Genomic DNA, 15,989 nt, shown 5'->3' with positions numbered 1-15,989 from the left:
ATGAGAGAACTGCATTTTTAATTCCCCCCGATTAGGATTTTTCAGCATTATTAATCCTGTTATCAGCACCCAGCAGGTTGTCGCGTCTGAAAAGAATCAGAAGGCAGCGGTCAGTGAGAGACAGGAAAGAGATGGCTCGTTTTGATTTTTGTATGCTCGCTTTATCTCTCTCTTTTCGGCGTGCAAGTGTGCCACAGGAGAAGCAGCGGCGCAAACTGAGGGAAGAATGGGAGTGAATTAAAAGAGTTTAGAAAACGAGGACAGGAGTGGATAAGCAGGAAAATGGTATCTCAGTATCGTGGGGGAAGGATGTGTCAAAATTATGCAAATGAAGAGTGAGTGTGAGATAAAGAAGTGGCTAATTACTCCAGCTGTGAGTATTTGGCTACGACTGCAGCATAGCGATTGTGTTGTTTGGCAGAAGCAGGAGCCAATGGGAACGGCCCGCCAGAAACGTGCTGCACTGCCGTGTAGTTAAACCAAATGAAAGATATCCTGACTTTTCTAATGACAAACACGCCAAAGGAAAGTCAAGGAAATGTCTCGTGTCCTCCCTGACGAACAATGTGTTTTCTATGGTCAACTGTGCGCTCGATTATCCTGTGTGTTATGGATTTGTTCAGACAATACCCAGACAGATTACAGCGAACAATGAAAGAATTACTGAGACAATGGAGCTCCCGAGGTTGCTGTTAACTGTGCGGATTGCCTTGTGACATTTTTAATTTGATTTGAGTGAGAGTGTGTGGGTGTCTGGCAGTGCGTGGAAAAGTGCAAAGGCCTTTGGATAAGGAAAATACAAGCCCCCTCTCTCAGGGCTGGATGTGGAACAGACATTAAAGTACTGAGACACAGCAGTTGTCCTGCAGTTCCAAACTCTGCAACTATTTCAGAGTCAGAGATGAAGATGTGTTCTCCTCACAATGGACAGCGTCGATTCATTTTCCACCCCCAGAGGAATTTGGTTACAAATGCAGCTTTTTAATCTTATTGTTTTCCAGACAAGGAGCCAAAGGAGCTTCAAAGATAGAGGATCCCCGCGCTGATTTACACATTTTTAACCAAAAATGAAACATGCTAATGCTCTTCAACCAGTTTGAAAACCCTGACGCTGTTTGCTCTTCTTCTGGTTTCATCTCACATCCCCCCAAATTCCCTTGATGATTAATAATCATCTGCCTCGCTGTGCAGTTTAGGCTTCACAACTGCAAACAATGGTCACCGTTCCTTCTTCTGTTTGGACTGAATCCAGGGAAGGCGTTCCTATTAAGTCCTTTGTATAGAAATGAGCTGTAATTCAGCTGAGGGCTCAACAGGGGTCAGTCCATCCATCCAATCTCTTCCACTTATCTAAAAGCCTGGAGTGGGTGGAGCCTATCCCAGCTCAGGGGTCAGTCAGTACTAGTAAATAAAGAGCTAAATTAACCCCCTACTTTTTGTAGCTTTCTTAAACACCGCAACGATAATGTGTCTGAAGTGAAAAAGGAAGACTTGGTCATTTCATGCTGATTGGTCAGTTAAGGTTTTGTGACATATTTCAGTGGCACTCCATTTCCAAGCGGTATCTGTTGTCTTCATCCACACAAGAAACTGCCTAACAGACTTAAGGGAAGACTCGATCGTACAGCTTATTGCACCAGCAGCATCTGCTCTTATATAACTATCATTAGCTTACAGCTTTAAGTGTTTAAGGTATGTGCTAACTAAAAATAAAGACAAGATGATAGTTTAATTTTTAATGAAATTTGCAGATTGTTTCAGTGAAGTTTAATAAACTCCTTGCTATCTAAAATATAACAGGACACCGGAGTCTATTCTCAAGCATCTCACACTTCTGATAATCAGCTGTCTGCTTGACGTTTATTCAGCTGTGTAAAAACTATAACTTTAATCTCAGCCAAACCGATTTACTCAGGAACAAATAAAATACTAAAAAAAGCCAAACAATAACATTTTTAAGTTATCTAAGTGACTTATATATCATGTTTAACCTGAGCAGTGAAAGACGGCGGTGGGTTTGAAAATGATTTGCCGGGAGTCCGGTGTTCTCACGGCTCTAGTGAGCCTAGCCCCCGGCTAGCTATCGAGCTAGTGGGTAACAGACGTCTCCAAAAACGTCGGAGCGCTTTTGAAAATATGTGGTGTCTTGATAAACTGAGCAGATATTTGAGGTTTACACAGCTACATTCTCGCCTGAAAATACGTTAAACGTTTATTTTGTGACCCAGAAAGAATAATAAGAGTAATATTAAAACTAACTAGCTGCCGCCATTGTTGGAAACTGAGCTGGGCTGCGCTATGAATTCTGGGACACAGCTTCTTCTTCTTCAGGGTTTAACGGCAGCTGGCATCCTTGTACATGCAGTGCTGCCATCTTCTGTTTCAGTCCGTTATTACACTCTTAAATCCTACTACTTATTCCTGCGTCTTTTGTGATCTTACAAAGCTTCAAACGACGCGTCGACTGTTAAATCAGTCGTCGACGATTTTGATAGTCGACGTAATCGTGACTAGTCGACTAATCGTGGCAGCCCTAGTGACCACAGACTGTTGCTCTCTCCAGCTTTGCATTCCGTTCATGTCCTGTTACTGTTGATAGCAGGAGGTCGTGCTTGCACCTAATTCAGGTTGCACAGGTCGTCCAGTTGTTCCAGGACTGCACATCCATCCATGACACCTCAAGTGGGTGTGCTGCGTCTAACACGCCAGTCCCAAGAGTGTGGCGGAGACACCAGGAGACAGACCTGCAGAGGGCCATAGAAGGCCAGCACCCTATGACCTGCTAAAGCCCCACAAAATAAGCCCCACAGGCTACTCATGTGTAGAAACAGACTCCATGAGGGTGGCAGGTTCAATTCAATTTTATTTAACAGCGCTAAATCACAACAACAGTCGCCTCAAGGTGCTTTATATTGTACAGTAGATCCTACAATAATAGATACAGAGAAAAACCCAACAATCATATGACCCCCTATGAGCAAGCATTTTGGCGACAGTGGGAAGGAAAAACTCCCTTTTAACAGGAGCAGAACCAGGCTCAGGGAGGGGCGGGGCCATCTGCTGTGATTGGTTGGGGTGAGAGAAGGAAGACAGGATAAAGACATGCTGTGGAAGAGAGACAGAGATTAATAACAATAAATAATTAAATAAATAATAAAGTCAACAGTAAAACGTTCACACATTCAACGCAACTCACACAATTGTGTAATTTTTTTTACAACATTTATTAAAACCTTAAAGACCAGTGAGGACGTGTGTTTTAAAAGGCGTTAGCTCTGTTGGCGAGGTCGCGAGTCTCTGCAAGTTGAAACTCATAGTGTATAGAAATGAACTCAAACTAAGCAGTGGCATTAATTGTGGGACGTATTTCTGTCATTTGCTGAACTGATTGTGTTATCACTGGAATGGTCATTTTAAAACTGAAACGAGCCACACGAAGCAATTTAAAGATCCAGTTCCTCCCGACACAAATATTAAAGCACGGAAAACTCTTGCTGCAAATAAATATTCAAATATTCCCTTTTTAATAAGCATCTCTATCTTCAACAACTCACTTGGAAATGTTCTTGCTGTCAGCCTACATGCTTCTAATCCGCTCGCGTCCTCTTCCCCCTGCAGTGTCTTCTATCTTCACCGTACCAAATGTCAAGCTGCAGACAGAGAGCGGGGACAGCATACAGGTGTGTGCACGAAGGAACAGTCATGGAAAGGCATCCTCTGGCAGCAAACACTGACCTGAGGCAGCATCCTGCACACGACTGCCTGACAGGTACGCGCTCATTAGCAAACAGCATGCTGCAGCAGAAGCAGCATGAAGTAACACACTCTCAAAAGAATAACATGGAACATGCAGACAGAAGGTGAAACTTTAATGATATGCATATTTTCACGTGCTATATTGCTTGTGTAGTATGTGTAGTAGTACTTGTTTGTGTCGCATGTGAATTTGGATAGAGTAGTGTGTTCTCAAATCAAACACGGTCACTTGTTCTCTGACCCAGTGTTGCCAACTTAGCGACTTTGTCGCTATATTTAACGAGTTTTCAGACCCCCTTAACGACTTTTTTTTCCTAAAACGTGACTAGCAACAAATCTGGTGACTTTTTCTGGTGTTATTAGAGACTTATTTATGACGCCTTTTTAACATGAAAGCGCGTATCGCTCTTACTCTCAATAAGCAGTGGGTGCTGCGGTGGGCACCTCGCCCGTGCCAAAGCGCTCACAGGTGGAGGATAGTCCTCCCCCAGCTGCTGTCAGGGCAGGGCTCCCGCACTGACTGTAACGCAGTCAGTTCTTCTTTTACTGTTATGTTGTTTTGTGGACCACAGAGTGTAAAACTACTTATGAACACACACACACAAAGTAACTCCACCAGAGTGCCTGTTTCGGGTCACTTTTGTCGGTCCAAGCCCGGGTAAAGGAGCAGGGTTGGAATTGTGACATTAAAAAAACAATAATTGCTAAAAGAAAATTAATTTGTAGTTCTAAATAAACTCTAAATGCATTTAAGACGTTTTTTAACTGACTTAATGTCTCTTCCACGATGTTATTTCTCTCTCCAACAATGTAGGTTACAATTACATCAGCATGCAAATTAGGCGGTGACATCATTTAGCGACTTCTAGCGACTTTTAGGACAACCAATAGCGATTTTCCTTACTGAGGAGTTGGCAACACTGCTCTGACCACAACTGACGTTTGCAACACTTTACTGGGATTGTCATGCTAGCTACAGCATTTTCTGAATATCTGTGACCTGCTGTTCCTCTGAACACACATAATATTTAATCACGCTACACAGGTTAACACTCATAAACACAAAATCTGTAGTCCTACCTGAAATGCCTGAATGCGCTGTTAGCTAAGTAGCTAAGTAGCTTGGGTGAGGCATGCACAGCCACAGGCCACCGCTGCTTTGGGGATATGCTATGAAGTTAATATTTTCTAACAAGACATGTTGAACAAGTGCTTATGGTCGTGTTTTATCAGAGTTACATATCTTTATATGATCAAATATGGTTTCAGGTTATTCTTTTGTGCATACAGTGTGGCCTTATAGAGGATAACTAGCTAAACAGTAGTAAACCTGGATGTTTCCTCTCAGTTCATGCTTTGTTAATATATTCTGCATATTTATCTGTCCACATATATACATATGTATGTATCTTTGTTAGTTGGATCATTTCTTATAATTGATTTTACCAAGAGCTGATGTTGCAGTGGGATTTATTTTTCACTCATGCTCCTGTTATTGAGTCTAATCATGTTTGTACAGCTTTGGGTTTTTATAAGACTAATCAGCCGATTTTCTCATAAATACAAGAAGAAAATCAAACAGTGATGTAATGGGAAATATTGTCTATTAGAACACAAAAATGTCAAACAGCATGAAAGTCATTAGCTATTCCCTCGCTCAGTTCTCTGTCTGACACTGATCTGCATCCTGACGACCACCACGGCCTTTCTTTTAACGCCGAAGCCATGAGATCTGTGCCGCCTGCACTAAAGCAGAGAATCCAGTAATAGATGGAGGAATGGCTTTGAGTAGGCGAAGAGGGTGTCCCATTCTTTAGAGACGGGGGTTCTCTTTCAGGGCTCAGATAAAGCGCCACTATTTGCATGTAATAAGAGGTGCAGAGGCCAGGCGTGGGGATAATAGTTGGCCTAATGATGGAGCAACACAGGGCCACAACAGTGCACTGTGGACCAGATTAGATCAGTAATTGCTGACAGGTGCATATATGTAGCAGACGCAGCAGCTCCTCATCTAGTCGTCACCAACTTTCTCCAGTGTTTCATTTCTCGACGTTTCATCGAAAAAGGTTTGATACAAAGTCGATGTATTTACTATTCTAGGGATTTTGTGTGTGTGTGCCCTGATCTGGGGCTAATGGCTTTCTCTCTCTCGCTGTGTGTGTGCACGCGCGTGCACATGCGGAGGGTGGAAGTCACCCCACCGAGAGCGCTGTGTCCTCTCAGCTGCTGCATTTACATTGAAATCAGCCTCTTTGTCCAAGCAGGCCTAAAGCCTGGCAGGCTGGGAGAGCTGCACTGATAGCAGCCTAATCCCTGTGCACACATTCCCATTAATACGCTGACAAATTACACCAACACATGCACACGGCTTTTTATGCTTCCCCTCAAATGTAACTCATGCACCAGTATAACGCTACAATATAGCACTAAACAGCCGCACACTGTAGAATATGATAGTGTTGTGAATGTGAGCATCACTGTGCTGCTCTGGGCTTTGCTCTGCTGTTTGTGAGAGCAAAGTGCAGGATGTCAGTGCTTTGAAGTTTAGTGATTATAAATGAATGACAGAGGTTCTGCTTAAATATATTAAAATTAAAAAAATCTCAAATTTGGGGGACTCACAAAACGTATAACAAAAGGATTAATTGAGTAAAAAATCCATTCCAGGTTCCATGGCACACGGATGCTTTGTAAAACTGTTTGCAGATAGATAACGACGCTCCGTTAAAGAGCGCTAAAGGTAGATTAGGACACTTTGCTTTTTGGCTGTTTGTTCTTGGCTAGGCGAGCGTACTAAAAGCCAAAGGCGGGGTGTCGGCACCCAAAACTGTTTGGATACGGGTGTGAATAAAAATAAAAATACATTTATCCAGTGAATTTAAATGTGGTATGAAGTGGAGCCTTACAAGCATGACTTTCTTTACAATTAACAGTTGTGTTTACACAGATATACAGCATCAGCTGTTTCTAGTTTCTTAAGGTTGGCTACAATTAAATGGATTTTACATGATGGTTTCAGTTTTGCTTAATGTTGCATTTACACAGCATACTGAGATGTACTCAAAGAATGAGCCTAAATTCTTGAATGTAATATGCACGTGAATATGTACGACCCTGCTCCTGAAGCTTTTCTGCTAAAATCAGAGGTAAAAGAGGTGAGGAGAAGGGAGACAGGGGAAGGGCGGCGCGATCGCGCGAATAAAGCCTAGATGGAAGCAGTGGCTTGCGGGAGCAAGGCTGGATTTCTTTTTGTTGAGGCAGCGTTGTATTATTTATAGGAGGTGGTGGAGGCAGGCCGCTTCAGACGGAGCAGAGCAAAGAAGGCGAGCAGCCCCCTTTCTCTTTTGTGGGTCTATTCCCAGTGGGCAGGCTTTGTGCTGGCTGGATGGCTGCCTTTGAGGAAACCCATGCAGCTATTGAGCTGAGAGTGAAGGCCGGACCCGACTCGCCCGCACTGAGACACAGCAGCGCTACAGCTCTACAATGTCTGTCACTGCTATGGCCGGGGAGCAAAAGAAAAGGATGGAGACAGAGTGACAGAGGATGGGGGAATAGTGGGAGTGTTTGATTTTGGCAGGGAGGGAAGAAAGAAATGGTGTTTTTGTGGGAAAGGAGAAAAGCTGAAAGTGATAGAAGGGCAGAAAAAATGGAGGCGGGGTGGAGAGGAGAAGAAATAAGGGAAAGGTCTCCTTTACAGTACTGCAATACATTCATCTATGTTTATTCATGATTCTGCATTATTCACGAGATTAGCTGATGCAACTTGGAGCCGAGCGTAGGCAACGGCTCCCCCCATCAATCCGCTCGGTGACCACACAGTTCAGCTCCGAGTCCCAACAAGTGGGAGACAGCTGCCCTGTCTCTGAGCTTCAACACACTTCACTTTAGGCAAGGGTATGTGAAGAATTGGATGCAGCATGCTCACAGTCAGAATACATAACAAAGCATGAAACATTGATTCAATCGGGGAGCGAAAAGCAACATGAAAGAGGTCAATTCAACGGCTCGGTGCCTCGGTCCAAACAAGAACTTAGTTGGTCTTATTGTGACGACAAACCAGCCGAGGTTTGTAGCGTCGTTCCAGTTTCATTAAGATAGAAAGATTTAATCGAATTTAAAGCTGATTTATTTCATTACTCAACAATTATCTCGACAACTGCATGTAATGCGAAATAGGTGGATCATACTCGGAGACCCACAGCGTCGTTCAGCTCATTGTTTTGGTTTTGCAGCTGAGCAGCAGCACCTTACTGTTCAAACTGAGAAGAAATGAAAATAGAGTTTAACAGCTGGTGGAGACCAAAAAAGTGCTACAAGAGGTTAAACGTGGAGCTTTAAACAAACGTTTAGCTTGTGGCTTTTTATCAAGGTACAATAATACTATAATAGTTCTTTAAAAGGCCGTGTTGGCGTCATCGTTGTCCCAAAAAATTGGTTTTATATTTTTTCTGTTTTTCCAAATCAGAAGCTACATCCGAGGTCATAGCAGAGCTGAGGTTACCTTGCATTTGATCGGCTTCTCAAATGATTTCAAATGGCTAACTGACTTGTCAGCATCAGTAGTTTTAATGCATTTAATGCATGTGGAGTGCAGAATCAATCAAAATCCCTGAAATGTTTCTGTCAACGCATTTCGGGCAGTTTATCCAAGTAGAGTTACCTTCGCACATGCGCCAATGGGGAGCTGATCTGGTCGTGACGAGCAGCTGAACCAATCAGCTCAGTGTGGAAGATGATGAACGCACATTGGCTCTCTCGATGGGAAATTTGAGTATTAAAAAAATAACAAGACAGAAGAGTCGACCAACATAAAGCATCTTGCACATTGTGCAAGAAGGAATTTTCTTTTCACCGAAGCACTTCCAGCTTAAAATATCACATTATTATCACATATATTAGTGTATACTTACCTATTAGTATATAGGTTTTTAAAAACGTTGTATTTCACAGGAGAGAAGCTGTGCCAGAAGAAAACTATTCAAATTAGCATTGAACATTCTTTGTGTTTATTCTCCATTTACTTCATTATATTCCATGAATGTCAGTTACAAGCTTAAATATAACGTTGAAAAAATCTAATTGCAACCAGGCTATTGATCAAGTAATTGCGATTAATTACAGAAAATTGTGAGATTAATTAATTAATTTTTTTAACCTACTGACAGCACTAAAAATACCACTTATTTAGTTTTTTCACAGTACAGGTGATTATGCTGCGCTGTAGACACTCGCACAGACGTCTGAGTAGCCAGTCCTGTTATGCCTTTTCGAAGTCAACGATGTGGTTGGTGCGATATAGATTCTCATCTGGGTGGTGACTAGAGGTGGGAATCACCATACATCCCACGATACGATATTATTGCAATTTTTTAAAATATTTTGCGATATTCAGATTCTGTACATAAAGGTAAACTTTATCAATATTCATTTTCTCTAATATCAAAGTCTCACACTCAGTCTTTCTCTCATTTCAGTTTTATTGTTGACAAACTGAACGGTTTGTATTACAGTCTAGTCCAACTTAACTGAATCAACCATCTGGTACAATTATAGCTATTCTGAACTATGCAGTTTATGAAAACTATGCAGCCCCTTCAGCAACTGAAGAATTTGAAAGTAAATTAAAACAAAATATAATTTTACATTAAATAAAAGTTTTAAACTTAATTAAAATAAAACATGTCTTAAATTAAAATAAGTAAACTGTCATGTTTATTGCTGCCAAAAACAAGTGAAACACATTTGGACAGTGAAGGAATGTCAGGATTCTTGCTCAGAAAAAGGATCAACATGCTCTGAAGTCAGAGCACAAAAACCTTTTTGTAACAAAATATCGATTTCTGCTGTCCCTGTATCCATACATTATTAGAAACAAAATATCACCATACTACACAGTATCCATTTTTTCCCCCACCCCTAGTGGTGACAACTGGTAGGTGCACAGAGGTTGGCATCACCCTCTCACTCTGATGATATTTACCTCGGGTCAGAGCGGAATCCCAGACACGGAAGTCAAAAGTCATAAAGAAATGTTTCCACCTCTGTGTCGGTGTTCAAAATGAAGACAAGCTGACCAAAAGAAACAAAAGTTCTTGCATTTAGTTCCTACTACCTGTATCTCAGATATCCAGTGTCTGTGGGAGGTTCAGTGGAAAACTGTAGAACTAGACAATCAATGCCATTACAGCTCAGTGCTGAATTAAAGGAGTAACCAGTATAACCACATGTAAGGGTTCCTTCATATCGCTGAGATGTGCTGGACATTTGAAGTCGTGTTGATGAGTGCTGTTCTCTGCTCGTCTGCCGGTCACCTGGCCAGACTTCACACAACGCAGCAGTCTTTGTACGCCGCATCTGTGCGGCGAGCCATCACAGGTCGGCGACAGGACACTCTGGCCCTGGAGCATCACTGTGTCACTTTGAAGATAACAGCTGCAGGCAAAGCCGGACTTTAGTGTCCAAAATGTAGAGGTGCCAGCTATTTATCTCACTGCACACACACACGCGCTCGCTCGAGCCTAAGGTATCATCTCCGAGACCGTGCCGCGTGCCTTTTTTGGGGAAGAGGATAAAAATGCAGGAAACCTTCATAGATGTACAGGCATTTCACTTGAAAGTAAAAGCACTATTTGTCCCCTGGTGTGATCCTACCATGATATCTGTCTACTAAAGCCATCACTGTCCAAAACGTACAAAGTCAACAGGACAGAAAGAGAATATTTTTGGCTCTGTAGCAGGAAGAAATAGATTTGTGCTGTCCACAAAACGACCTGTCAGAAAGTTTTTCTAGGTAGAGGACAAAGTGATTTAAAGTGTGTTCCTGCTGTGAGCCTGAGGGGGGGAATGGGAGGTGCGGGGAGGAAGGATAACCAGAGGCATAGCCTTGAGAAATGGAGAGCCTTCAGTCAAATCAGCCTAGTTTTAGTCTCCCACTGCTTCTTATAACCATACAGGTTCAATGCCTGCCAGTAATGTGGGCTTTCATTTCATCCTCTCCTCGTGGAAAAAGCTCGTGAAGGCTCTGCAGCTCTGCACTACTTGTTCCAATGTGTCTGCACTTCCCTGTGCTGTTGATTTCATATAATACCATTTCCCCTCTGCTTTTACCTGTTAACACGTATGTCATTAAACCCAACGCTCTTCAGTCTCAGGATTGATCATAACTGCAGTTAAGTCAAAGTGTGGCGCTCCTGTGTTTTCTTCATGTTTCCATCTTACCCCCTGTGCGGCTGGAGGTAAAAACAATGGTGTGTGTACATGTAAATATCACTTCAAACATTTCAACCAAAAATGGTTTTGATGACACCGTAAGAAATTGAGGCTACTGAATATTTATGTAGCACTTTTTTCTGTTTTGCCCTTGGTAGATGGTTTCTGAGGATTCGTCTCATAGCCAGGGGTATGTACAGAGGGGGGTACGCATCTGTATTCAGGTGACGCCTCGTGTAGACTGAACGTGAGCCTGAAAATCAGATCCACTGTTTTCTTCACTAAACTTGTTCTCTGTGCCCCAGCAGTATGACTGTATCCAACCTAACCCTAACAAGTTCAAAAAGTTGGTTTTGGTGGGTTTGTTGTTGATCAGTGAGGGATACATGTAATCAGTTTTTTCTGTTTTTTAATAGAAACAGAAAAAGGTTTAAATATCTTTTCTCCCTTTTTGTGCAGATGTGCAGAGGCTATGGTTGTTGGGCACTGTTATCCTTTTATAATAGACTAGAGCGTATGTTCAGTCTGTTGTTATGCTCTTCCACAGCATGTCTTCATCCTGTCTTCCTTCTCTCACCCCAACCAATCACAGCAGATGGCCCCGCCCCTCCCTGAGCCTGGTTCTGTTGGAGGTTTCTTCAAGTTAAAAGGGAGTTTTTCCTTCCCACTGTCGCCAAAGTGCTGCTCATAGGGGGTCATAGGATAGAGTAGGATCATGTTAACAGCTGACCAAAATTTGGCTTCCGTCCGCCTGTTGTGCTATATGGAGCTCTTCAAAACCATGTCTCTTACTGCCGTTGTTTGCACTGACAACATATAGGCATGCGTGGAATGAAATATGAGGGGTTTTAAATATCACGTTACTTCTGACGTCTTCTTCGATGTCAGATGAGGTCAAACTTTCATAAAATGTCTTTTATCTTTATGCTTGATATCCTCCTGCCTTTTTATTGGCAACGTTTTAGAAATGACACTGGGATACAGGAACTTTAATGTTTGCATCCAAATATCATGTCACTTGACTTCATTTCAAGAATTGTAAAGAGAAAGAGAAAGAGCTGGCCATCATATGCCACCATTATCGCAGCAATGTATCATGATGATATCAATCATTAGCCAATAGGGACATAAAATGGTAAATGGTCTGTATTTATATAGCGCTTTACTCGTCCCTAAGAACCCCAAAGCGCTTTACATATCCAGTCATCCACACATTCACGATGGCAGCTACATTGTAGCCACAGCCACCCTGGGGCGCACTGACAGAGGCGAGGCTGCCGGACACTGGCGCCACCGGGCCCTCTGACCACCACCAGTAGGCAACGGGTGAAGTGTCTTGCCCAAGGACACAACGACCGAGACTGTCCAAGCCGGGGCTCGAACCGGCAACCTTCTGATTACAAGACGAACTCCCAACTCTTGAGCCACGATCGCCCCTAATACTAATACCGTACACTGTACATATATATTTTGCATCAACTTTTGCACCTATTACATCTCTGTAAACAAACATTACTAAATGAATTTAACAATGTGTATTAATGTATGTTCTGCTGGTGTATTTACACTCTTTGATCGTATCCAATCGCTTTTTAGATTCAAAAACTGCATTTTAGTACATATTCACCTTTCTTTTCTCAACAACAAATGAGAACCTGAGATGTCAAAATAATAGGACAGAAGTTTAATGAATGTTTTGCAGAGGCACCAAAGAAGTACCCTTTTCATTTCAGCAAAAAAAGGTGCATCTCTCCACGTCTCAGTTTTTTCCCCGTCTCCTCCTCTTCCCCCGACCATATGGCTTCTCCTAATGAGCGTTGCACATGAACCTCCTTCCTTTTTTGCCTCTCCAAAAAGAAAAGAAAAAGCGATTCCTTCTTATGTGGTGCAGCCAACAGCTCTTCTACAGCAGCAGATCTGGAGCTGCTCGTCTCAGCTGAGTGAATTAGAGTCAAATAAAGCATGCTAATGAATTTAACTTTGTCAGTCTGCCATTTGAAACACCGAGGAATAATGAGCTGAGCTCAGACTCATACAAACAGGAACTACACAAATTTTTATGCGCATACTTTTTGTAAGTTGCCTCTGTCTTTTCATCACAACCTTTGATTACAGTGGCACACTTTCTGAGTGGAAATAATCCGTTTTTGTCATCAGAATTTAGTCCATTCGTTTATTTGGAATCACTCCGGTTTGTAGAGTTTATGACTGTTGGCTTCAGTTCAGTTGGGTACATGGCATGGATCAGCTTCACTACAAACCTAAAGTGGAACTTCAAGCAAGTGAGGGTCTGTAAATATTGCACTCATCAAAGAACAACACCAAAAACATACTAAAATTTAATTTAGGGAGTGTAACAGAGTTACAGCCCTTTCCCCGGTCAGAACCAGCTCTGGTCCAGTTTCAATACAAAAACATACCTCATCTCCAGGTTCATAACAGGACTAGGGATGCAACGATACCAATTTTTTCAAACCGATACCGATACTTGGATCTGAGTACTTGCCGATACAGAGTACAAAAAACGATACTTCTACCACACACACAAATGCAATGAATTGGAAGACAGGTTTTATCATATTCCCTGCCGATAAAAAATAAAATCTTAATAAAAATGACCACAAAAAAATTTCAAGTGAAAAATAAGCACTTCTGTTAAATTATTGCAGAGTCTTCACATTGTAATTTAACAAAATATCACTGAACTATTGGCACTGTCTCGAGCTTTCAGAATAATAAATAAACACTTCTGTTTGGAATAAAATAAACACAAATTAGGTTTGAGAATAAAATAAACTTTTAAATTATTGAAGAGTGTCCATATTGTAAACAAACAAACAAAATAATTATTATAAAATAAATAATAAATAAAATAATAATGGGCCCCCTAGTGGCCAATCTAAAAAACTACAACAGAAATGACAAGCCACCCTCTGATTAATGCAATAAGTTAGTATCGGTTCATGGTATCGGTTAACTTTTGCGAGTATGAGTACACACACATTTTACAGTATCGGCCCCGATACCAGTATCGGGTATCGGTGCATCCCTAAACAGGACCATCTTTTATACTCTCTTTGCATTAAACCCAGACGTGATCTGACACTAAACATGGTCTGGTTTTGCTATTTGGGTATTATCATATCCATTTGAAATAAAGTGTAACATTTATAAAGGAGGTTACTGCGGTTAATGACAGCTATTTGAAGCACTCAACCGTCAACCATCAAGTCCAGAGTTTGAATCGAGACTTATGCCTATCGTCTGATTTAGGCATCAGAAGCGTTCTGAAAAGATGCTGGTTGTCATGGTGTCACCTTTTGTTTAGTAACTGGCTAATTTCTTGGTGGCTTGCAACTTGACAGGCCTAAAGATGCACTGCTTCATCATTATTTTTGGAAACTAATGATACTAGTCGTAATTTACAAGAAGAAGTCGCCTCCTGCTAGCCGTCATAGGGATTGCAGGTATAAAGCAGTTTAGCACTGACTTCACTCTTCAGAACAGGCAGCTACTTTCAGCTTACTTAATAAAAGTCTGTGGTTAAACGTAAATCCACAAGTTATGTATCAAGTTGCCAGATATTTTCTTTCCTATTTCACATTTCACTACAAGATTTTACATGTATACAGATGCTTTAATCAAGAATTGCTTTAAAACTAAATTTGCCTCTATTGAATTTATAATTCACTCGATTTCTTGATGAAATGCTTGAAGTAACAAACCTCAGCGACCCAAAACATGTTGTGTTTTTAGCTTTGCGCTGGTGCCATACCTTGGACCACTCATCAGGTGTTTTTGTACATTGTACAAACAAATTTATAGCACATGACAGTTAACAATTTGAAATATAGCCTTCATTTACTTCTGGAACATGCAGAATTCAAATCCCAAACTTTGGCCATCACTTTGTTCATACAGACTGAAATGCATATCCACATGCATGCACACACGATGATTATGAGCAAGTCTATGCTGGTTGTCCAAAGAACATTTTTTGCACAAATGTGATTTTCCCTCCAAAACTTGTCCATCATCTATTTCCCAAAACTGGAAATATTTAAAAGCAGCTTGGAGAGGAAGTATTTTGTGGTCAGTAAAGCTTTTGTCCAGTGGCTTCGACTGAACGCTGTGCTTTTGAGGGTTGAGGCACATAATCAGACATGAACTATGTTAGCCAAAGTAGAAAAGTAGGGGAACTTCACACAGAAGAAGAACAGAGTCCTGGAACAGTCGGCCTCACCGAGCTCCGATCAGAGCTTCAGGGCCTCAATCTCGAATTACATGAAGAAAGAGAAGCCACCGAGACACTAAAACCACAGACGAGCTGTGGAAACCTCTCCGAAATACTGAACAAACCACTTGCCAAGTACTGGTTGGCCTTGTCTTAAAGAGTCTATGGTATCGTTTTTCTTCATTGCTTCAAAATCTTACACAGTTCAGCAACTTGGGTTCATATAAGCTAATGTTATAAACATATATCAGATGTCTTGTTTGGTACAAGGAGTGTAAAAAGTTGTGTGAATCAGTCCATAAAAAGAAAATAAAGACATCTCATTTCAGTTTGCCAAAGCTTCCATTCAAGGCTGATACATGCAGAAATATCACTGAACCAAAGTTCAGTTCTGTTGCAGTTTCCTGGATCTCGAACAATATTTCAAAATAGTAATACTTGGATTTCATTACTGGGACACTCTACATTTCAGGCTGTTTCTTAATGTAGGGGGGAAATGAGGGGCCATTTCCTGGTGGAGGCTTCTGGCTTCTGGCCTTTGGTCTTGCAACATATCAACTTTTCAATTTAAACCTTTTGCAAGCTGCCGAGTTGTTTTCTTTGTTGCCTGATTGCCAAGACTCGGGATAACAATGTATTACAAACAGAAAATACATATGTGTGATTATTGTTGGGGCGTCAGGTCACATGTCAGGTAAATCCATGTGAGAATGATGCATTTATGGTAGCACAATTGATGTTCCTTGGAACAGCTGACCTTGTGAGATCTAAAAGAAACTGTCACAGTGTT

General features: G+C 41.5%; 1 protein-coding gene across 3 annotated transcripts in view; it reads left to right on the top strand.

The window, feature by feature from the left end:
- Window positions 1–15,989, top strand: part of cdk14 (cyclin dependent kinase 14) — a 266,335-nt gene that overhangs the window by 207,357 nt on the left and 42,989 nt on the right. For all 3 annotated transcript variants that reach the window (XM_087837157.1, XM_087837159.1, XM_087837158.1), the window contains one exon: window positions 3,619–3,769. In XM_087837157.1, coding sequence (XP_087693283.1) covers window positions 3,619–3,734 — 116 coding nt within the window. In that variant the 3' untranslated portion in view covers window positions 3,735–3,769. The remainder of the gene's footprint in view (window positions 1–3,618; window positions 3,770–15,989) is intronic.

This window comes from Neolamprologus brichardi, unplaced genomic scaffold (assembly GCF_056152115.1).
Source record: "Neolamprologus brichardi isolate AB-2024 unplaced genomic scaffold, ASM5615211v1 NODE_ptg000008l+_length_2720982_cov_1, whole genome shotgun sequence".
Lineage (NCBI taxonomy): Eukaryota > Metazoa > Chordata > Actinopteri > Cichliformes > Cichlidae > Neolamprologus > Neolamprologus brichardi.
This window is presented reverse-complemented; position numbering and strand designations above follow the sequence as displayed.